The 25,442-nt window shown below is 34.6% G+C and overlaps 2 protein-coding genes across 3 annotated transcripts; both read left to right on the forward strand.

The window, feature by feature from the left end:
* Positions 1-3,479: 3,479 nt before the first annotated feature.
* LOC110100516 (probable LRR receptor-like serine/threonine-protein kinase At2g16250) lies at positions 3,480-3,957 on the forward strand. The gene is made up of 2 exons (XM_020828044.1): positions 3,480-3,690; positions 3,794-3,957. Exons 1-2 carry the CDS (start codon positions 3,480-3,482, stop codon positions 3,955-3,957), a joined length of 375 nt encoding a protein of 124 aa, XP_020683703.1.
* Positions 3,958-13,564: 9,607 nt separating this feature from the next.
* LOC110100521 (54S ribosomal protein L51, mitochondrial) lies at positions 13,565-20,938 on the forward strand. 2 transcript variants are annotated; one of them, XM_020828049.2, is made up of 4 exons: positions 13,565-13,743; positions 18,357-18,440; positions 19,706-19,812; positions 20,616-20,938. In XM_020828049.2, exons 2-4 carry the CDS (start codon positions 18,361-18,363, stop codon positions 20,786-20,788), a joined length of 360 nt encoding a protein of 119 aa, XP_020683708.1. In that variant the 5' UTR covers positions 13,565-13,743; positions 18,357-18,360; the 3' UTR covers positions 20,789-20,938. The 2 variants fall into 2 exon arrangements, with proteins under 2 accessions (XP_020683708.1, XP_020683710.1); XM_020828051.2 differs by having other exon boundaries at positions 13,565-13,739.
* The last annotated feature ends 4,504 nt before the right edge of the window (positions 20,939-25,442 follow it).

Consider the following 25,442-nt stretch of genomic DNA (forward strand, 5'->3'; position numbering starts at 1 on the left):
TGGTCAAGATTGATCAAGCCAACCGTTGGATGGCTGCCAATTGGGAGGGGACAACCTAAGTCAACCTCTTAAGCTCAAAAGGAGCAAATTCAGACCTTGGAGAAGGTTATTTCTAAGGCTTGTGAAGAGGGGACCATCAAATCTAATTTTGATTTGCTTCGTTCGCAGCCAGCCACTAACCAGGTTAGGCTGAGGTGGAAATGTCGTTGGGGTATAGTGAGGTTGAGAGTGAGTTCAATTGGGAAGGAGGCAACCCAATTCAATGGGTAGGCTCGGGATGACCCAAACCTATACATTTTGGGTTAACTTGGGTGCAACATGGGTTGAGTCAAGTTATGGGATTGATGGAGAAGATGTGTTTGGTCGAGGGGCACCCGATGTAAGTGTCAATTGGATCTGGTTCTACCTAGGGAAGGAATATGTTAGGGTCAAAGTGGTTTTGACCACTTTGGGTTAGCCTAAAGGTTGACCCAGGTCAACCCAAGGGTGGGGCTAACTAGGGTAGGTGTGTTGGACCTAGTGTCATATAATGGAGGTGTTGATTTTGTTTGGTGAGGCCTAGGTTGGGAAATAGCTCAACCCATAGTGGTTTAGACCACTTTGGGTTAGCATAATTCCTAACCCAAGTTGACCAAGGGCTGGGTCAACTAAGAAAAGGTGTTGAGTCATGGGGGACCCAATGCCACCATTGGTTTGATCCAATTGGCTTAGAATTGGATTTTACTCAAGGGGAAGCCCTGTTTGGACACTTGGGTCTGACCAAATGGCTAACCCAAGTGGGCCCAAGTATTGGGTCCTCAAGAGGGGTCTCCTAGGAACCTAATGGGTCACCCCATGGGTTTGGGTAGGCTTGGCAAGGCCTTGGTTAAGGGATTTGAATGGGTTGAAGATATATGTGTATTTGCTCAAACTTGGTTGACTTGGTCAACCAAGTTGACCTATGGTCAAGGGTTGCATCCATTGAGTTCAAGTTGACCACATGAACTCAATGGAAGTGGTTTCAAATTAAGAGGAGGTCATTTGGTTTAAAATGGTGTTTAAACCCTGAGAGCCACTTTAGGAACCCATGGTTGACTTGGTCAACCAGATCAAACCAAAGGGTGAGTTAGATTCCAATGTGTTCTTAATGATATTTAGGATCCATTGGGATAGGTTTTGAAGGTTGATTGGGTTGAACTATGTTGTGTTTTGGGGAAAAGACCAAAAATCCCTTAAAAAGATATTTTTGTCATTTTGACCCTTAGTCAACTCTAGGTCAAATCATATCCAATAAAATGTTGATTACTAATCAATAAGTCTTGAAAAAGGCCTCGGATATGGTTAGAATGTTTGGAAAGAGTCCCAAGGCTAAATTCCATTGAATGGCAAGTCTAGTGGCGTAGTCTATAAATATTTGAAGGTTTTATAGCCTTTAAAAATCAATTCAGTTTTTGGGGCTAGGGATCTCATAGTGAGCTCAAATTTGATGGGTTGGTCTTAGAGACATGTCTAAATAATATGCAATTAATAGATCTCAAATCATAGGTCATTAGATTGAGTTTCAAGGTGACAAAAAAATATCCCAGAAAGGGTTTTAGGATCTAGGTCCTTAACCTTAGGATTTGGTTTGGAAACTTGGATTTGGATTGGATTTTGGAATTGAATGGTTGAGTTTAAATTATCCACATCAATGATAATCAAATGAATAATTGAGATTGATTTGATATGATTTGAAAGTTGGTGGAAGGATGGACTAGAGATTGAATTGAAGGGTGGAATTGGATTTGATTAGACTTGGATTTGGTTTTGATTGGGACCTATATGATTGAGAAGTGGATACCTTCCAATCATTAGGTCACCAGAAAGAAACCCAGGTATGTCCTAGTGACCTCATACAGATATAAGGTTAACAAGAATTATAAAACTCCTTTTGGAATTTTTGTGCAATCAATTTTAACTTAACACTTACATTTTCAAATTTAACTTATCTGACAACTTTATTGTGATTTGCAAGAATCTAAAATATTTCTATATAATTCCCTTAGTTTTCTGAACTAGATAATTTATCATGCTCATGAAACAATAGCCCTTGGAGAATAAGAAATCAAACATAGTCAACATTTGCAATTAATATGATGTGATATTCTTTTTTAATTTTCTCTTTCTTGCTCAACCATAAAGCATGAATACTCTGCTCTCGAAGCTTTATTGAAGCCTCACATTTTTGTCTTGCCTTGTTTTTTACACTATTGTGTTCGAATCTTCTCTTTTATCTTCCAATTCTTAAATCCTTCACCAACAAATGTATCTCCACCGCCTTAACAAGTACTAACTTGCTCTTGAGGCTTAAATAAATAGCAATAAAGACAAATTATATTTTTTTATACAATATATTTTATCCAATTAGGAAAATTTTTAAACTATTTTGAGTAAAATCTATGTGCAATATTTCCTATCAATGTTTGAGGGGAATGTTAATTTTTTGGTTGATGCAATCCCTTAAATAAATAAGGTCTACAAAATTTATCCCTCTCAATCACATTATAACTTCAGATTGATGGTCGAAGACCAAGATAAACATAGATATTATTAATATCAATCTCAACATATTTTTTCCTCTTCAAGAATCAATCCATTTGTCAAAAGCATAATAATTATATATCGAATGAGAAAATTCTTTAAACATTTAATACGATCTTAGCAAAATAAAACACTAAAATTAGAAATCAAACACAATATCTCACAACATTAATATAAGAACAAAATTTTTATCATATATTACAATTAAGATTATTGATAGGCAATTTCACATAAAACCTGAAAACTAGAGCAATTCCACCATGCAAAGATCATGCATTCAGTTGTATTCTCATGATCTTATCTCACTTTTTTAAAAGTTTCTATTGATGAACCATTGAATGAATTTTCCAGAATTGGTGGTTTCATATAATCTCAGAAAAAAAACAATTCAACTTTTGATTACAATCTAACACAAATCAATTTTGTTTCTCTTCAACTATAATACTGATCGAGAAGTGGAAAAAGGATTCAAATCCAAGCCATACTGAATACATACAAGGATGGAAGAAAACCACTCAATTGAAGTCCTCAATAGGAAAATAGCGGGCATAAAAAAAAGAAGGAAAATTTACATATATACCAATATATAGTTATCATTTTACATATATAACACCTCTTTTATTAAAATTACACTTATACCACTTAAATCCCTATTTCACAACATTTCTACCACTTCGTCTCCACGCACGCTAACGACGTCGTCTCCATGGTTCGGCAGCCGCCTACCGCCGTCGCTTGCCATCCACGACCTTGGTTTCACGTCTATCTAAGGGGAGATACCTTACCCTCCCGACAGAGCCACTGGCCTCACGGTGCTCTCCCTCGCGGAAAACTAGGTCACCAGCAGCATCCCTCCCTCACTAGGCAGGTTGAGAAATCTCTCATTTCTTGATCTTTTCTAGAACTTGCTCTCTGGCGACATGCCCGTAGAGTTTTCAAGCATCGAAAACGTCACTTACCTTGACCTTTCCTCTAATTTTATCACCGTAGTAGTACTGTCGGAGATCGGAGACTTGTCAAACTTGGAAACCTTGATTCTTGCTAATAATAGCTTCATTGGCTCCATCCCTCAGGAACTAGGGAATGTCTCTTCTCTCTTTACATTTGATCTCAGCTTCAATTCCCTATTCGGTGTGTTACCTGATAGCTTGAGTAATCTTAGAAATTTGTGACATCTTGGGGAGCAACTTACTCAGTGGATTTCTAAGTTTGGATATTTTCTCTGGTTTGTCAGTGCTTGAGTTGATCACATTGAGCCGAAAAAACTTCTCCGGTGAGCTTCCGGATTCATTGTGGCCACTCTCGAAGTTGCGATTCCTTGATATCTCCTACAATAACTTCACGGACAATCTGCCGGAGCTCTCCTCTACCATGAACCATGAAATACGACGTCGTTAGTGTGCTTGGAGAGAGAGTGGTAGAAATGTTGTGAAATAGAGATTTGAGTGGTATAAGTGTAATATTAATAAAGGAGGTGTTAGATATGTAAAATGATAACTATATAGTGGTATGCATGGGCGGAGGGGGGGGGGGCAAGGGGGGGCACGAGGGGGGGGGGGGGGGGGGGCAAGGGGGGGCACGTATTTAGTTAATATATTAAACATGTTCTAGCAGAAATCGAGTGATTTGATTATTGAAGTCATTTTGTGAAAGAAGAAAATAAACTAATTCATAACTAAAGTTTTATCATTTTTAATACTGATTATATTGGTCCTAAGCCAAGATGTAAAAATTTGAAGGAAAAAAAAATTTAGGCCCCCCTAGATATATGTTCTGGCTCCACCACTGGTGGTATGTATGTAAATTTCCCAAAAAAGAATATGCAACATTAACTATATCCAACATATCAGGAGTAGAAGAAAATTGATAAGAGGATGTTGGTGAAAATTGCAATATATGTGAAACAAATTTCCTAGTTATAGCTGCATATAGTGATAGAAAAATATTAACATTAGAAAAAAAGCTGAAATCAACTACAATTCCAGTATTAAATATGGATTTAGACATTTTAGAATTTTAGGAATTCAACATTTGATATTCGTTAAATAAATTTAAGTATAAATGCTAAATTTCTTATGCAATAATTCATGAACAATCATTAGCAGCTTTATCACGCTAATGCAACTTATATCTTTGATATCTACTATCAGTAGTAGACAATGCCCTCATTAAGAATAGCATTTGTAGGAATATGAGTAAATTTGTTATATTTGTATAAGAATTCACAAAGAGATAGAATGGTAGCATTCACTAGGTAAAGTTAAATCATATGCACTTAAGACTAGACTACTAGTCTACTACTATAACTTACCTTCAATACAAGAACCGGCAAGAACACCGAAGGATGCAACTGCAATGACAAAGGCTACAAAAATGGCGACCTCTTTAAACCAGCAATAATGCTGAAGAGCCGAAGGCTGCGACTGTGAAGATGAAGACCGCTAGAACGGTGATCTCTTCAATGCCGAAGGTTGAGACTGTGAATACATGATTTGTGAATGCCAAAGGTCGTGAATTGCGAAGTGCAAAGCAGTTTAGATGGGTAGGCACGTGCGGGATTGGTCATATTAGGGAAATCATTATTTTTTAGTGGCACAAAATTCCAAAACTACCCTTCCTATACATTACTTTTTTTTAGGGTGGGCATTACATGAGCGGGGATCCACGAATGGTGTGAAATATGTGTATGTAAGAAAGACTAGTAAAAAATGACTGACTAATTCAAATTAGATGGTGATATATTACTCTATATATGTGGGTGGGCCGATAAGCTTTCTTTTAAATAAAATTTGTGATGTAATCTTAAATGATATTAATTGAAGTCATAAGAAGACAGATTGATATGATATGATACACCGACGGGCAAAAAGTGACGTCTTCTAATATGAAAGCCACTTGAGCTAAATGACTTGTGATATGACTCATTTTTTGAAATAGGATTGATATAGTTGATTATAGAGTTGGCCCACAATACTAAATATAGAAAAAATCATATACAACTTGATGTCTTTTCTTGCTTATAGTGCTTGCATATGCATATGACAGATTTTTTTTTTTTAATAAATTACATAATTTACTTAAGATATATGCTATGACTAATATAATCATTTGATAAAATTTATACAAATACATTTGATATATATGAATCACAAGATTTATATGATATACATGCATAGCATAAACTAGTTACTACCATGGAGACACATAAGAAGATCCCCATAATATGATCAAACAAATCATCAATGTTTAGCAAATGATTCTTATTCTTAATCTTCATCTTTGTTCAATTCTCTATAATCAATGCACATACGTCTAATACCATTCTTCTTTTTTACAAACAAACCAAGTGCTACCACAGGGACACACTAAGATGGACAAATCTTTGTTAACCAACTCCATAAGTTGCACCTTTAATTGTTAAAGCAATACATACTCAACCAATCTATACCCAGAATAACATTAAACTAAGATATATATATAATATTATAAGACTATATCTCCATTTTCTATCAAATATCTCTAAGTCAGAAAATAAAATTGAATTAGTTATCATACTATGCCCCACAGGCAGAGTAATAGATAATGAAATAAGTAACATTATAGAAAATAAATATAATATGTCAAAGTACCTATCAAAATGAATAAGTGACTATCTCTAAAATCAAATAAAATGAGATAAGATATCTTAGAAAAAATTCATACTTATAACCATATCTGGAGCATCTCTAGCTTTATACTAAGTCAAAATATACACGTATGCTTGAAGAAGAACCACAGCAAAAAACTGCTAGGCTACCTCTGAGCACTACCAAATGATCTCCCTTCTAATTTCCACTAGTTCTACAAGAAGATCCCTCAATAATTACATATAGAAGAATTATCCTTAGTCTCCTAATTGATCTAACAAAACTCTCAACTTGGGATTTAAAATGTCTACTCGGTCTTGCATGCAGGCACTTAACTACCTAATTTTTGTTAATAATGGAAGCACTAATCTCCTTATATGATATCTTACCTAGGGGTGTCAATATTTGACACGACACGAAAACCCGACCCGGACCCAACCCGAAAAATCCGGGTTGGACCCGACCCGGTTTCAAAACGGGTCGGGTTCGGGTTCCAGAAATCAACCCGTTTGAAAAATGGGTCGGGTTCGGGTTGACCCGGCGGGTTGCCGGGTCAACCCGCGAACCCGGTTTAGCCTAACCCCCGGCAGCTACCCGTGACCCCGCGTGAGTCGGCGTGAGTCGCGTGACCCCGCTGGGTAGCGCGACCTAGCGGTCCTAGCCCCGCGCGACGCTCCGCGCGCGACGAACCAGCGCGAACCCGCTGCGTCTGCGACCGCTCCGCGTGCGACGCACCAGCCTCGCGACCTCCCCGCGCGCGACGAACCCGCTGCGACTGCTCTTAGCGCGACGACCGCCCCGCGCGCGACAAACCTGCATGACGACCCCGCACCCCGCTGCGATCGCTCCGCTGCGACGACCCCACGATCAGCTTTTCCGGGTCGGGTCGGGTCAAAAACCCGCCGGGTCGGGTCCGGGTTGGCATTTCCGACCCGTTTACATAACCGGGTCGGGTTAGGGTCGACCCGTTTGAACCCGGGTCAGTTCCGGGTTCGACCCGAACCCAACCCGTGACCCGAAATTGACACCCCTAATCTTACCTTGGATGTCTCCTACGACAACTTTGACACACTAGTGCCCTACTATCACTAAATCTCTGAACATGCAACACCACCAACGCTAGTAACTAATATAGAAGATTCACCTCTCCTAGCATTCCCAGGTTCAAACTTGCTACTCTTTATAAAAAAATCACAACTAGAAGCTGCAACACAAATCCTCTTCTTATTAGTAGCCAACTGCTATTTAGTTTATGTCATATTATTCTTGATTAAATGGGCTCCCTCCACTAGCTCAGAGAAATTAAAAATATTGAATGAAACCAATGATTTCCTTAGACTATCTCGAAGTCCTATTAGAAATCTATAATACTTTTCCTCATAAGAACGGACTAACTGCAGAGCATAGCTGGATAAAGTAATGAACTCTATCTCATACTACATAATAGTCCTACTCCCTTGAACTAGCTTTAGAAATATCTACTACTATGGAGATGGAGGTACAAATCAAGATGTAAAAATAAAAGTGAATTCTTCCCAGCTAATTAAAGAATTCAACCTTACGTAAACCTTTGCCCTATATTGTCCCAACCACTAGTGCTCAACCTCCCTATCCAATTAAATCACAACCAAGTTAGAAAGACACTACATACCATCAAAGTATTCTCTAGCCTCATTTGTCAATCTTCTACTGCTTTGGGCTCAACAAATGCCTAAAACCTTGAAGGATTTAAACTAAAAATTATCTATAAATGCATGTATATATATCATCGAATCTGATATAGAAAATCATGCTCTAAGCCTCATCCATCAACTATGCTATTTGAAATTGGGATATCAAATCATAACAAATAATAAGAATAATACTCTATACTAATACAATCTTACTAACACTCTACCCATCAGTCACATATGGGTCTTACCGATCCATTAGACAATCACAAAGAATACATATAGCTGAATGTCATATGCATATGAAAATAAAATAGAATGAATGCCCAACACTTCCCATTACTATATCACTTAACTACAAACTAATTCCTATAGATTTGCTTATAATCAATTATTGAAAACTACCAGTATGATACTAAAAAGGCCCTATCACAACCCAATCCAATATAACCCACAAGTAGAAAGGGTTATATCGTATTGAATTATGACATACTAAGCCAAACATTTAATTTGGAGAACTTTTTAGAATTCTTTAATTACTAATAGACTGCAGAGCTACAAATTAACTTCTAATAAGAAAAAATACTCATCCATAATTTTTCTTTCTATTCATCTTCAAAATCTATTTATTGTAAAATCTCTATAATATAATGCATGATGTAATAACCTAAAGATATGAAAAAGTATTTTAAAAAAAGAAAATTTCTTATATTAAAAGCTTAATAAGTTTTGGATTTTTTAGGCTCAGTAAGCTCATTATGTGGTTTTATTGATTTCAGGTAAATGAAGGGATTATGACTCTATGAAGTGAGTTGGATTGATCTTCAAGTTTCTTATTTTGTTATTAATTTTTATTTTATTCTTTTATAGTCAAAAGCAATTGATAGAATTATTGAGTGTTAGTGATCTCTTGGCTATTATAAATGTGCTTTGGAGGATAAATATGGTGAAATATTTCAATGCGTATGATATTTAATTACTTTCATTGAATATTGATTTATATTGATGATTTATGAAGTTCTGACAGATAATTTAAAAAGATAAATTAGATAATTCTTCTAATTTAATCTTGAGACATGACACATGGCTATAATAGAAATAAAGCATAATAAAACAGACAATAATCATGACTATATAAAATTGGAAAACTAGAAAATACTTATACATATTTTAAAAATTAGTTCATACAATCTCAGCTACCTGACTAACTCCTTACTCTTGCCCTAACTTGAAATAGAATATATATAATAGGTGTGAATTTACACAACTCGACATATCATAGCCATCTATCAAAGTTTTTGATACTTAATCCAATATTCATTTAACTAAATTAAAAGTATTTATTATGCTATTTTACTTGATAAAATAATACAAATAGATAACTTAAATTAAATAAACTTTGTGTAAAATATAAGTAAATAAATACTTCATATATCATAGTAGAAATCAATAAATTTCTCTCAGACTCTTATACCTTAAAAAAAATAGATATTAGAATTCAGACCCTTCTAACTCCTTGTGATAGCATATAAAAAACAGGCCCTTATGACTAAAAAAATTCTTAACATAATAGATATTTAGAAATAAAGGCACTTATAGCTCCTAGTGCATTACATAATAGAACTTTCTCCAACATCTAGAACACCTCAAAATCACATATTTCAACTTAATAAGCACATATATAATTATATTTTAATAAAATAATAGAAATAATCAAAATATAAAAATTCAAAAATTGCATAACTTGTAGTCATCAGATTCAACAACTGAGTAGAATTTGATGATTTTAGAATTTCATAAATTATGAGGGACTATTCAAAATACAATTTTGAAGTTTTAAATCTATAATAATATTATTTTTTGAGGCCATAATTTTTTTTCAATTTGCTAAAAATAAAATATTTTCTAGTCTACATCCATAAATTTTTTAAAGCAAATAATAAAATGTCTAAAATATTCATATCTACTTTGATATTAAAAACCGAGATATATAGAATATGATCTCTTTTGATCTAGACAACTTTCTAAATTGGGTTGATAGTAGAAAAAAGGACCAAAGTCGCCCAAACCCTAGTTTTCTCACTTTAAAATCCCCCCCTCTCTCTCTCTAAAATGACAACCTAAGAGGGTTTTATTTGTATCAAATGAAGATTTTAGAGAAAATTAATATTTTTATAAAGATTTAACCTAACATTACATTGTTTCAGATGGTGGCAGCATTACACCTCACCCAATTGCCTCCCTCACTTGGTTGCTTGGCCAGAAAAAAAAATTTGGAGGAGGAGAAGAAGAGAAAGGAGAGAGAAAAGTATTTAGGTCATATTTGCCCACCATTTTTGTTACAAATTTTATTTAACTAGTTGTAACTAACTATCTTCTTACTTATTTTTGATGATTTTGATTTCTATGGATTTATCTCTCATAAATTTATAAAAATATATTATGTCATGATTTAATAAGATTTTATTGTATAACTTTTGGTATATTATTGATTTGATCATACTGAATAATATGATATGATTTTATTATATTTTTACGGGATAAATATGTGTATAAGAATTTTTGGGTAAAATGAGTAGGGAAAAAGACATACTAAAAATGGGTTGAAAAGGGCTATACTATGATTTTACATAATAAGACTGCAAGTTAATATGTATTGAAATGGTTGATATGATTGAGTTATGCAAGAATGTATACTACTAGTCTTTTTTTGAAGAAAAGCCAAAGCTAAATTATATTAAAAAAGCAATAAAAGAGAACCTACATTGATGATTCCTCCTTCAAAGTATTGAAGAATGAAGGAGGAACCTTATTAAGAGATAAATCATCCCAACTAAAGCTACCAAATAAAGCATAGTTAGCACATAAGTTTGCTAACTTATTATTCTCACGGCCAATACAATTAAAAATGACAAAATTGAAATTCATAATAAAATCCATATCGACATCCTTATGCCTTCCTTTCTTCCAAGAGCTTTGAAGAAAGGATATGATATTTGCGTTGTCCCCCTCAATAATTAAGCCTTTGTATTTGAACATCAAATCCTTGATTTCATCTTTTAAGGAATGTATGCTTAGCAATTCCAGTTGAGAAATGTCCAAATGAATGCAATATCTTCCATAAGCATATAGAAATCTTCCTTTACGGTCTCTAAAGACTGCTGCAATCCCTGCTTTATATGAGGAGAGTAGGGATGCATCTACATTCACTTTAATCCAATTGGGTGGAGGAGGATGCCAATTATTGGACAGTCTAAACGACTGGTTAACATCCCAAATGCTCAAATTAAAGTGACTAGAACAAAAAGAGATTGAAGCTTGGCATATAGCATTAGAAGCTATATAACTAGAACTTTCTTCCACTCCTTCATGTAAGTATTTGTTTCTACTTTTCCAGTTCAAGAAAACAGAATTGCAATAAAGGTTGACAACCATACCTTTCTTTTTAGAACTAGTATCCAGCCAATTAATGCATTGCTCCAAGTTATCCATAAGTGGGATGCAAAATCCCCAAAGATTTAGATGATGGATAACTTCTTTAAGCTTCAAGCATCCGCATATTATATGTTCCACATCTTCATTTGAATTGCAGCCCCTCGGACAAACATGAATGAGTGCTTCTTATAATGCATGGATATAATGTACTGATTAATATCAAATATATGATATGATAACCTCATTTAATATACGTTAGTGGATGAGAGTTAGAAGGAGTTGGAGATTGATTTGGGGTTATAAAGAGTTCGTTATTGATTCATATGATTCAAGGAGATTTATTAGGAGCACACTTATTGAGAGTCATAAGGGGCGATTGATTGTGAGTTATAAGAGCAGGAGCAAGATACCCTTTTCTGAATATATGAATATTATTATTGATAATTATATTGAATGGATATTAATATTATAAATACTAATCAATATTATTGATTACTATTATTGTTATTATGACTAACCCTGAGAATTTTGATACTGTTAATGATACAGTTCTGTTACTGATACCCAATACTGTTATATATACTATGATTGTAACTAACAGATTATTCGAATTCTGATTCTTTTTATTTTAGTTATTCTTTTTTACTTAAGAGAGAGTAGTTATGACATGATTGTATAGATCTTGAGTATTGTATATAATTTTTTAGAATTGAATATAGATGCATATATTGATGTTTTGATTGCTAGTTTTTTTTTTTTTATGTTGCTATTGATATTAATAAAAGGAATTAAGTGGCTCTAGTTATTACTTTTTAAAAGATAAAAGAATAGTTATTCCAAATTAGATTATGGGGCATCACACTAGCGAGCAGTGGTGGCTGGAGGCCTGTGTAAACGATAATTGGAGGGTGGCAATAGTGGTGGCTAGAGGGTGGCGGCTGTGGTGGCCAGAGGGTGGCGGCGATGGTGGACGGCAAGTGGCGGTGGTGGTGGATAAAGGATGGAGGCGATGGTGGTCTGCGGTGGCGGTGGCTAGAGAGAGGAGTGATGGTGACCTGTTACTTGCGATGGTGGTGGCTGACGACCGATGACAATGGTGGAAGGAGGGTTGCGACGGTGGCTGCTAGTGGGTGTCATTGGTGGCCATCGATGGGTGCAGTGGCCTGTGGTTGTGGCCTAAGGTGGGTGGAGGTGGCTAGTGGCGGTGGTCGGCGACAATTGGTGACGATCAAGTGACCTTACTTGCGATGTAAAACATTATCGCTCAAATTTAGGTGATTTTGATTTATCTAAAAAATGAACTAGAATAATTAACACTATATTTAGTTTACTTTGAATTTCTTTTTCATCCAACCAAATACCAAAATTGTTAAAAACCCCTAAATTTGGAATAATTTACACCCTAAAGTATTCCAACCAAACAATCCCTTAGAAGAACAAGCCCTACCTTCTAGAGCCTCTTACCTTCATATTCACCCGCTCCTCTTAATCCTACCAATCGACCATACTAGTTGTTGCAGACTGCATCTTTATAGTCTTATAGATTTAGTAAAGAGGTTTGCATAAGATTATTTGTATTTTTTCATCCTCTGGTTAAGGGCTTGTTTGACAACAAGTAGGATTTAACTTTAATAGGATTTAATTACTAAATCTGAATTATGTAAATCAATATTTAGTAATCCTGACATTTTAAATCCTAAAAAATTATTTGGCAACATAGTTGTTAAATTTTGTGAAACTGTTTGTCAATATAATTTAGGATTTAAGACAGTTAAAATTAAATTTAATATGGTTTAAATTTAATTTACATTATGAATTACTTATTAATTTTAATTATCATCAATGGTATAATAATATATTTGATATTTAATTATATTAATAATTCTCTAATTAATTAGTTCATTATATTTTGAAATAATTAATTATTTAACAACTAATTTTACAATTAATTTAATTAATTATTTAGTTAGTTTTAATTATAAATTATACTATTATGATATCAGTAATCACTTGTATTCTATTACTCATTGATTATTTAATTATTATTTATACTATTAATTATGTTATTAATAATTTCTATTTTAATTATATTAATTTTTAATTGATAGTTATACTATTAATTATTTAATTAACCTAAATTAGATAATTTATTTTTGCATTAATTATACAACTATTTATTTAATTAATTTACTTAATTATTATTATTATTTTGAATTATATTAATTAAGTTAAATTTGATTAATTTCTTTAAATAGGTTAGAGCGTCTAGGTTTGCTTTTCAGCTACTGTATTTCGTGCTGTTCGACTTCGTTGCTCGTGAGGTGGAGTTCGAGACGAGTTCGGCTCCTTCGTTTCCGTTCGACTCCGCTCCTTCGACGTCCCTTCTTGTCGGATCGGAAGTCACGACATTTTAATCGGAAGCAACTACGGGAGCTCGCTCGCTCGCTGTGTAGGTAACTACCTTTCTCACTTTCGCCGCTAAGTCCCGTAAATCCGCGAAATTTCAGGAATTGCTAAATCCGGAATTTACGGTCCTAAGGAGGAGACGGAGAATTTATTCCGCCGTGGGATTTAGCGGGCGCTAAAGCTCCGTTTGACAGGATTTGGCATAAATCCTGCTCAAAATCGGCATAAATCCTGTTAAATCCTGCATCCAAACAGCCCCTAACTGCTTTGTCCCTATCTTCTTTTTTATTTGCATTACTATGAAGTAACCCTGAAATTGAGAGGCTTCCCGCTACGGCATTAGCATAAGCGAGTTAATTCATCTTAAAAAAAGGATTAAGATTTTGCTCCGTTTAAGGCTTTGTTGAATTAAAAAATTTTATACTCGAACGCTGCTTTAGAAAGCAGTTAGAAATCTGTCCCAAAAGAAGATTCAGTTGTCAATTTTTAGCTTATAAGTGTGCGCATAAAAATTAGGAAATTCTTCTTATACTTCTTTATTTAAATTAGTGTTTCTCCCTTCAAACAGCACCATTAATAGTACTATGTAAGCGTAGAATCTTCTTTTGACTGGAAGTGCATTTGAGATGCCGTTCAATTGAAGATTCATGAACTTTTGTCATTGTACATTGCTGTTATCTTCTTAAAGAAAGGACAACAATTTATTTGTTAAAATCCAGTATAATGTCTCTGTATTGAAATGGTGTCCATATTTGTTAATGAGAGAAAAGAAAAGTATTTTGGAGTTATTGTTTTATTTTTCTTCGAAGATCAAATTTCTTTGGTGGCACTTTAATTAAGTTTTTTATTAAAAAATTTCAGGTTCTGATTTAATGCATACGATCTAAATTCTTGACAGTGACTAATGTTTTAACTAAGGAGCCCTTTTAAGTTTTATTTAAATCATAATTTGTGAACTCTCTTGTACTGAAACTTTGTAGTGTATTTTACTACTCAGTGTTGCAGCGATATTAAGCTTATGTATTGTTGAATTTGTGCTTATAATGTTTACTTCTTTAATCTCCTTGTCCGTAGTACTAACTACGTTTCAGTTTTTGTAATTGTTAGACTTTTGGATTACCATTAGTATTCTTGCTGCTTTATTACAACTAATGGCATATTTAACAAAGTAATATAAAGTGTCTTTTTTTGCCCCCTTCAAAAGAGGCTTATAGAAGCCATTACACAATAGGATTTTATGCGTTTCAGTTTCCTACAAAAATATTGTTGAACTATTTGAGAAACATGTTATAAAATGCTCAAGCAAGGGGTTTTGATATGGTTGAGATAGGCTAATGATTGTGATGGACAAAAGGTGATTCAGAGAAAAATGTTCAAATAATAAGGTTGACTTTTCTTTCTTATTCTACTTCAATTAGCTTATTTAATCTTGTTGATTCAGTAAACTAGCTTGCACAACACATTTGTAATCTTATATTTGTGCTAGATCTTATCAGAACATTTATGCATTTTCAGATGCTACCTATTGAAGCGTTGAGGATTAAAATATAAAACCATCATGTGTGTTCAAACTTTTATAAAAACATGAAGACATAAAACCACCATGTATGTATAAACTCTTATAAAAACATGAAGTATTAGAGCTTCGAATATGCCTCAATTCAGTAGTTGAGTTGCATCATTTGGGGGAAAAATACTAATGTTAAAACTTAAAAATAAAACACTTGTAAATATATTAGATATTTGTTGATTACAAAAGCCCTAGTATGTAAAGACTAATTGATGAAATGAAGATGATGCACGAAAGATCGAAAAACTAAATCACAATCATTATGACAACAACAACATCGAGCCTTTATCCCACTACGTGGGATTGGCTACATGAATCCTTTTTTCTTCGTCATATCCTATTAAGAGTCAAATTCTCATTTAAATCTAATAAAAAAGGTAATTTCTAATGCTTTCTAGCCAAGTCTTTTTAGGTCTACCTCTACCGTTCTTAGCATATGCTAGATCTAATATATCTACTCTTTTAATCAGGTCATTGAAAGATCGATGTTTTATGTGAACAAACTATCTAAGACGATTCTCTCTAATCTTATCTGCCATTGGAGCTACTCCAACCTTCTCACGTATATTCTCGTTTCACATTTTGTCTGTAAGAGCAAAGCCACTCATCCACCTGAGCATCCTCATTTCTACAATGCTAAATTTTATGCTTCTCTTTTAATGGTTGACATTCTATATCATAAAGCATTGCAGGTTTCACCACCATCTTATAGAATTTTCCCTTAAGTTTGAGGGGTACATCCATTGAAAAATTGAAAACACTATAATGAGCTTTCTTGGCAACTAAATATTTTTCAATATGTATAATAAAGTTGTTTTGAAAACTAGTATTTAATTTGCTCAAATGCTCAACACATAATAGAACAAAATCATAGATACTTGGTGAATGCAACAACCACATGCTATTTAATGATTAAATAATGAAGAGGTGGCAAACCAAGGAAAAAATTATAGTCAAATTCTATGGGTTGATTTAAATTTTCAGCTTCAATTTTAGTTTCATTTAAAAATTTACATTAATTTTGCTTCATCCAGATTTAGAGTCATCTATAAGACTATTTATAGTCCATATAGATATTAATTGATTTTTCTATGTCCAAATTCAACTTATTATTGGTAAGAAGCTCATTACTCTTAAATTATTCTATATTTTTATCAAATATCATCATAATCTTGCATAATAAGCATACTTTTATGAGGTTATTTGAAGGCTATATAGCATTGACATCTATAAGAGATAATTTCATTAGTTTATTATCATTTTTTTGCGTTATTGTTTTCTTAGAGGACATAGGTATGTAGAATGAATTGGGGGATAATAAGCTCTTTTAGGTATCCTTAGTCTTTCATTGTCATTTGCCCCTAGCTTGTCGTTCTTTGGATTGGTCTTTCATAGTTGATCATTTTCTAATTGATATTTTTAAAATCATATCATATTCTTATGATCTATGTATTCTTGAAGTTCAATTATAATATTTTAAATAGGTCCCTAATAGAATTTGAAGGATTGATTGTTTGCCCCTCAAGAATTTGGCTATTATGAATGGCCTCCCACTAACTCATTTATTATAGCCCAATAAGTCCTATTATAAGCCAATTATGGGCCAATGGGCTATTACCCTATTATCAAATTGAGAGAATTCAATATAAGTGGTGGTGGTGGATTGGTGGGTGGCCTAAGGTGATGGCCAATGATTGCGGCCTATGAGTGGTAGCGGTGGCAGCCTATGATGGGTGGTGTAGGTAATGGCGGTGGCAGCAGTGATGTTGGTTGATAGCTTATAGCCGATAGCTATGGCTAACTTCATTTTTACCCAAGCTATGTACTTATAAGTTGCTAGAAGTAGTCAAATTCCAAATGCACTCAAAATGAACTAGAGAGTAAATTTCAAATTCATTCCCAAAATAATTTTCATTTGAAGTGCAGCCATCAAACGCTCGAATTTTTGAAACCTCTGTCTCTATGTTTACTTTACACTAAACGTGTTGCCAACTAAACAACCCATTTGAAACACAACTATCCAAATAGATGCTACTATAAAATAAGCAAGTTGAGCAAAAACAAAAAAAAAAAAGGAAAATTAGAAGAATATAAAATAAATATCTTGTATAGAATTGGCTAGTATATGTTATTTTCAAAATTGTGTGATTAAAAATTAATAGAAAATAACCTTGAGAATTCAATAGTTATTTAAAAGTTTTATTTTAATTAGCCTAGTCCATCCAACCCGGATAGAACTTTATGCAGGCTAAGCCCAATCAAACCTAGATAGTTAAGGACGGGATGAGTATTCCAGTTAATTTGCTTAGGTGGAATTGGGCAGTTATTCGACTCTATTTAACCCATTCCAAACTGGCCATCAGCTTGTCTAAAACTGGATGATGTTCTGAAAATGACATGGTTAAAAAATTAATAGAAAATAACCCTGAAATTTCATCAGTTATTTAAAAGTTTTATTTTAAACAGCCTAGTTTAATACAACCCAGATACAAACTTTATGCGGCCTGTATAGCTCAATCCAACCCAGATACAAACTTTATGCAGCCTGTAAAGCCCAATCCAACCCAGATAGAAACAGCCCTATCAAACCTATATAGTTAAGAACAGGATGAGTATTCCAGTTAATTTTCTTGGGCAGGAATTGGCAGTTATTCGACTCTATTTAACCCGGACCAACCCGCCCATCAGCTTGTCTGATGCTTTTTTCATTTAGGTTATGATAAAGATTTTCATCATTTACTGTTCTTAGGATTTAGGGTAGTTCCCAAAGTTCCATTGCATTTGTGATTGTAAGGCTTAAGATTCGTTATTCCTTCCTCTCTCTTTGCGTTACAAAGCTGTGTTTCCATTTTAAACTTCTTACCGATTTGTTGTTTCTATTGCAAAATAGCTGAGTATAGGCTTGATTGTGAGATGGTTTATCGGACCAAGCAAAGCACTAAAGGTTTATGTTTGATGGCCTCGTTACGATATTATTGGATTTTCTTGTTTTTCTGTTCTATGAATTATTGGTTTTTAATGTGTATGTGAAATGAACTATCCTTTTTAGGTTTTATATCTTATTGTGCTTGTTGATGATCATGGTTTCAGAACGATGGCGCTGAGAGGTATTTGGCAGCTTCAGAAATTGATAGTGAGCTATTGTGACTGGGGTGGAAGTAGCAGGGGAATCAGGTATGTATTTGACATCAGTTATGGAAATTTTGATCATACAAACGCCCTCTGTTCTTGCATTTGTAGTTGGTGTTTTTCTAAATGTGCTTCCAGTAATATAAGTTTTAGCTAGGCTTTTTCCAAAAAAAATTCAACGGACTTGGTTAAAAGTTTATTGGAGAGAAGCAAACAAGTTTTAAACTTCTAGGTTTATGCTCTAAGTTTACTTTAGTGTTAAAAATAATATATTTCTCATGGATCACTCGCATTTTCTGCCTTAACCTGCAATATGACCTCATTTGGTTTCTAGTGTTGTCTTTACGCAACTTATCTATAATTGACATGATTTGTATTATAAGTTTTGCTTTTGCTTTTTCGCTTTCCTCTTGTCCTTGTGCATGTTTTCTCAAAGTTCTTTTGTGTAATCTTTCTGTCTGAGCTTTCATTCAAGTTTTCCCCACCATAAGATATAAGCGCTAAAAACAAAAAAAAGAATAAAAAAGGTTTTACCGGTTATCTTTCACCATTGTTGATTAAACTGGATTGTTGTTCTCCATCTAGTTTATTACCGGATTCTTGTCTCTGTTGTTGAAAGTTATTTCCATCAAATAAATATTAATGAATCATATTAAAAAAATAGTTAATCATATTTAGAAAGACCTCTCTGTTATGAATAATTATGTAAATTGTGAGTAATTTAGTTAATAGCTAGGTCTATGTAGATAATGACGCAACAGATTCTGGTTAATATATAACGTTAAATCAACTGTAAGTAAGAAAACATTGAATATGTTCAAGTGGTCATCAAAACTGTATTTTTTGGTTAAACTTATGATTTAAAATAGATTGTGTATCTGCCAAGACCTTATCAAGCCTAATACGATGTAAAGTCCTATCTAATACTGATGTTCTGCAACAACTACAACAAAGAAGGCCTTGGCAGTCGTCACTCTACATATATAAGATGGCTTGCATCTTTTCAGTCCTTAAATGTCTCTTTCTTGTTATTTTGTTGAATTAATAATGATTTTTGTTTCTTGTTTTGACTTCGGATTCATCATAGTGGAACAAAAATACAACCAAGGAACACCAATATCTAATGTAATAAGAGAAACCATGATGCACTGATGCTTTCTTAAATGCATACATGTTTTTGATTAAACACTATTTAAATTTTGGCTAGGAATAAAGGCATCTTACTATGCATTGGTCTAAATTCCTTACTAGTACAGGAATACTCTTTTCAATTTAATTAGTTTTTAAGGAATGCACCAATGGAATGACAGGGCATTCATGGAAACTCATTTGCCATCCTTTAAGGAAAAGAATCCTCAGCTGGAGGTTGTTACAGAACTTATCCGTGGTCAACATCCTCATTTGAAGGGTTACTACAGTAAGTTCCCCTGTTTTACTTGGTTAGATTAGCAGCGCAAGCAAGGTTGTGTTAATTGAAGCAGAGCAGCGTGATAAATGCAAGTCATGATTATTCTTTGCGAATTTTGAAATTCTTTGAGCAATCAAATACAAGTTGAAAGACATTTGAAATGATGCCTTATTTTTTGAGTTATGCGTGAATCTCTTGTTCTTATTTTCAATCTCGCCATAAACTATCCCTCTACCATACCGCTCGATCTGTTGTCATCAGTGCTCCTGTCACTATCTTTTCCATATTTGTTTGCCCCTTCCCCTCCATCTCTTTTTCAAAATCATCAGCATCGGTGCTCGCCTGCCTCATCTCTACTCACCACTGCTTCCACTCTCTTGCTTCACCGTCTCATTCCACTCTAAACTCGTCGCCATTGACCATGGCCTCCTTTTTTCTTTCCCTTACAATGACCTCTTGATTCCTGAGTAACAGCATCTCCACTTTCTTTTCATCTGGCTCGCCCACAGCCTCCCTCTCCTATGTCGTCCATTCTCTATTACATCCAAGCACTTTGCATTTGATAAAAAAAAAACCGATTTTGTCCGCTTCATCGTCTCTCTCACACTGCCCTCTTTCACGATCGACATACTTTTTATAGAATGTGCCAAACCTCTTCTTTTCTGATGGTGCTGGGAGGTTGCGTTGGATGCCGTTGTGCCGAACATAGTCGAATCTGATTAAGCATCCCATTGCACCCAATTGTATATGTTCATATATGCAATTGTAGCTTGCATGTATTTGTTAACTTCTAATATGCTGTCACGCTGCAGAGAACCATAATCAGCGTGTGATTTGCGTGAAGAATTTATCACCGGAAGAAATACTGTTACACTCAACTAGACTACGCAATGCTCTGGGTAGAAAGGTCATTAAGCTGCGGACAAGGCATGTGACTAAGCATCCCAGCGTTCAGGGAACTTGGAATACACAACTGAAGTTTTGATTGTTGATGCTTAAAAATTTTGGTGAATGTGCAAGTCGCATCCTTGTTGTTTTTTCTATGAATTCTTACCAGGAAATATATATCAGTTATATCCTTCAAAGTTAACGGCATTTAAGTTAACATATATTTTTCTGAGAAATTTGCTTGCAATTTTACAAATTTCTGCTATTTATTTATTTATTAGGATATTTTGATCAATTAAAACAAATTCATATACACATCACATACGTAAAATTCGAACTCAAGACCTCTTAATTGCTAGCTAAAGCTCTCAATCAACATACCAAAGTGATATGCATTGCTATTTATTTTTCACTTGCAATTCTTTCTCGCATTTAGGATGAGGCTTATCTTGGGTGATAGATCCATGTTTACATATTTATATATTTCAATTTTCATGAAGAGGAATAGCGAACTACTTCAACGTTCCATTCAGTAACTAGTTTGCATTTTAAGAGTATGCAATATTTTAACAAATCTGGGTTATTTTTCAAAGATTACTGATGCAACTAATGTTGTGCCCAAAAATTGATATTATTTTGGGTTTAGATCTAGTTCGAGAGGAAACTGACAAGTTGATTAACAAACCAGGCTGACTCGAGTCAAACTCAAATTGAAGAAGACAATGATTTAATAGAGCCAAGGCAAAATTAATCTGTGATGTTTATGTATGTGTATATGTGCATACAGGTGGTGAGCTGGTCGAAAGCTTTGTGGTGGATCAAGCAGTTTGTTCTAGATTCAAGTAATTTGTGGTTGGTTGGACCTCATAGGATTGGGTTGGCATCATCTTGGCCCCAATCGGAATATGGCGGTGGATCAACTGGATCTGCATGAATGTGCTGCGTCGATGATGCTAATGGACTGCGATAAATGTGGTGTAATACTTGAGTTCCTATTTATGGGGTCATGAGGGGTGAAATGAGCATTGATTTGAGCATGTGTCATGGATTTCTTGTCACACAACAAAACTTAAATCTAACAAGAGATCATCATCTAAAGTAGTAATAGTGAGGATTGTATCAACTGCTGTCTTTCCTTGTAGATCACAAAGGGTAGACACAGAATCAATTGGATTTTTTGCCTTTTGGGTTATCTTGGATTTCAACAAAGTTTTAAGTAGTTTTTTTTTCCTCATGCGCAGCATATGTTGATGTGTCAATGCGATAGAAATTTAATATGTTAATGGAAACATATTTGGTGATGCACAGGAGTGTGCGAATTATAGAGGAATTAAGTTAATGTGTCATACTTTAAAATTATGGGAGCGACTTATGGAGCATAGGTTGCGACGTGATACTAATGTTTCTCAAAATCAATTTGGATTCATGCCGTGTAGGTCTACTATGGAAGTCATACATTTATTGAGAGGTTTGATGGAGAAATATGGAGATAATGAGGATCTACATATGATATTTATTGATTTAGAGAAAGCATATGATAAAGTTTCAAGAGAAGTGCTATAGAGAGTTCTTGAAAAGAAAGGAGTTAATAATGCTTATAATTGTCACTTTTCCCTTAATAAGCTCGAAATTAGGTGACAAAGGCAATCTTAAAGAAGCCCAGGGAGAATCAATAGTAGCATTCAATTCGCCAGCATTTAAGTCGTTTCACTTCAAACATTTTTTTTAAAACAAAAATCATGTATTCAAGAAAAGAGGATTACAATCCCTGACCCCAACCACTGCAAAAACACAACAAAAAAACTCAAAACAAATAGCAGGATATAAGGCAATACAATGAGAGTGACAAAAATAATAATCGGACTCAGGAATGAAAGCGCACTACACCAGCCTCACGACCAGCCATGGACAATCCAAAGGTGAGAAGCCCGCAAAATCCAAGCACCCAAGCAATCCAAGTCAAGGTCAAAATCACCTCGGTTTCCAACCAACCGAGACAGCAAGGGGATGCTGGGGGCTTCCTCATCATTGTCGACAAAGCCTTCAGAAAACCACGTTGAATAGCAAGTATGAAATAACTAGAGTCTATTTCTTTTTACCTTTATTTCTATGCCTATTACCACCATTAGAAAGACTAAGATCAAGAAGCTTGACAGGCACAACTTCTTCCTCACACTCATCTAACGAAGAGGAGTCACTCAGAATGAGCCAATCATTTTGTACCAAAATAAAATTATTGACAGATTTAGCCAACTGAGACTTCAATTCACTATTTGACATAACCGTAATAGGAACATTAATAAAAGTAGATGAACCACTCGAACTACCATGGTTAACATGTGAAACCAAATTCGTACGGGCCAAAGAATAAATTGGAGAGACACCATAATTAACCAACACAGGATTTGCAAGCAAAAACCTCGAAATTATCCTCTACAGATAAATCTATCAGGCTTGGCACAAGACCCACACAAAAGAAGCTAGCCTTAAGATTAGTACCATAATTCTTATCACGAGCCTCACCAATCTGAGGAGCAGAAAGAGCAGGAACCAAAGGAGAAACCGAATCCCTCAAATACACCTCACTCCCCACCCGAAGGGTTGTGACAGGTAGGGAGGGCAACAAATTGTCAACAGCTATTCCCTCAGAGGCCAAAACCAATGGACAAGCATCACAGCCAGCATCCAATTCTACCACAGACACAACATTCGCTAAGGTATTACCTAAAGCAGGAGCCACCTGGGCACTAACACTAGCACTTTCCTCAACCACATGCACAACATGACACAAAAGAGGAGCCACTTGGGCATTAACACCATCACCTTCCTCCGCCACATGCACAACAGGACACAAATTAACCAGATCCACTCCAGGCAACGTACACGGAGCAGAAGAAGAAAAAGGAATGGATTTAGTCATAGAATTAAGCTAAGGATGCAAAATATGGCAATCTTCTTTCAATGCCCTAAGGAACCATAATGCATACAAAAATGAGGAATATAATAAAAAACTACCGATTGAATATAGCCGGAAACTATACTATATTAATTATGCTAACATCAATATAAAGGTCTGCACTTAATTTGTAGCATTGATCTAGTATAAGAATCATGCTGGAGGAAGATGATACTGTAAAGCGTATTATCCTACTGTTGATGATGCGTTTTGGATGTACTAATTGTGCACTCTATTTTTTTTTTTATGCAACCAATATATAATATGTACTTGTTACGCACTAAAAAAAAAGTACACTGTAAGCATAGCTGTGAAAAAAAATGTCATTAGGGGTGTCAATTTCGGGTTGTCGGAACTGATCCCGACCCTATTTGGGTTGATCCGAACCCGACCCATTTTTACAAACAGGTCAATTTGTTCAACCCGAAACCAACACGTCGGGTTTCCGGGTTGACTTGACCGACACAGATATACTAGATTTAGCTTAAGAAGCGTGTGAAAGCGACGAAAAAGCGTGAGAAAGGGAGAAAGTAGCGAGCTCCCATCGCTACTTCCGAATTTCAATTCAACAAGACGGCGAACTATTGTGACTTTCGATTCGACAAAAAGGAATGTCATCGAAGGAGGCGAAGAAGGCTTTTAGCGACACATTCAAAACCCTATCTCATGCCACACGAGCTCTTGTTACTACTTCACTCGTTCAAAACCCTACCTCACGCCACACGAGCTCCCGTCGCTACTTCTGATCCATTATGATGCCTGGCAGAGAATGTTGACGCTGACGGACGAGAGACGAAGACACAAGTTTCTGGGTCATTTTCGGGTTTCCGCGTCAACCAGACCGACCCTTTTTTCAAACTGGTTGATTTGTTGAACCCGAACCCAACCCATTTACGAAATGGGTTGAGCCTAATCCAAAAGTTTCAAGTTGTGTCAAATATTGACCCCCCTAATTGCCATGTAGCTCAATTTGATCAGTTGGTAAAGAGCTTAGGGTATTAATCAAGAGATATTGAGTTTGAAGCATGCATATTTGATATATGTGTAAGTTTCGTTTAATTTGCTCAAAAGTCCCCCCCACCAAAAAAAAAAAAAAAAACCCGTGCCACGATATTATGACCAAAAGTTTTGGTTAAGACCATGAGTGGATCCCCATATAGTCCAGGTCTATATGGAGGTTAATTTGGAATTTTGACCACCCTAAAAAAATTATTTTGCCCATCATTTAGGGAGAAAAAGAAGCATTGGGTTGAATACACTACAAAAAGGTAATGTACTTACTTTCTAATTTGTATAAAGCATGCATGAAACTTTATCCAATGAAAAAAGAGGTGCCTTATTATTTATAAGTTGGGTATAAAAGGAGTTCTTAGAAATAAGAGAAAAAAATTGTAATTTCTATACAAATAAATCTTTTTTTTTTTTGTTGGCTATTTTTTCAATTATTTTTTATTGCATTGCATTGAAATCCAATTATTTTTTATTAATTTATGATTTTATTTTATTTTATTGTTATTATTGTTGTTATTGTCTAATTAATTAAAATTTTGCATATTCTGAAAAAAGAAGTTGGATTCGCCCCTGGTTAAGATGAGCTTTGAACTTTGGATCTATTTTGAGATGAATGCAATACAAATTATTTATATTTTGCATTCATCTTAAAGTAAATTCAAGAGTTTTAAAGCCCATTTTGTGTATATTTTGATTAGGACATCCAAACATAATTTTTTTATACTTTTTTTTTTTCAATACATAGCCAGAATATTGCTAAGCATACATATTATTTACGTATATA

This window comes from Dendrobium catenatum, unplaced genomic scaffold (assembly GCF_001605985.2).
Source record: "Dendrobium catenatum unplaced genomic scaffold, ASM160598v2 fragScaff_scaffold_926, whole genome shotgun sequence".
NCBI lineage: Eukaryota > Viridiplantae > Streptophyta > Magnoliopsida > Asparagales > Orchidaceae > Dendrobium > Dendrobium catenatum.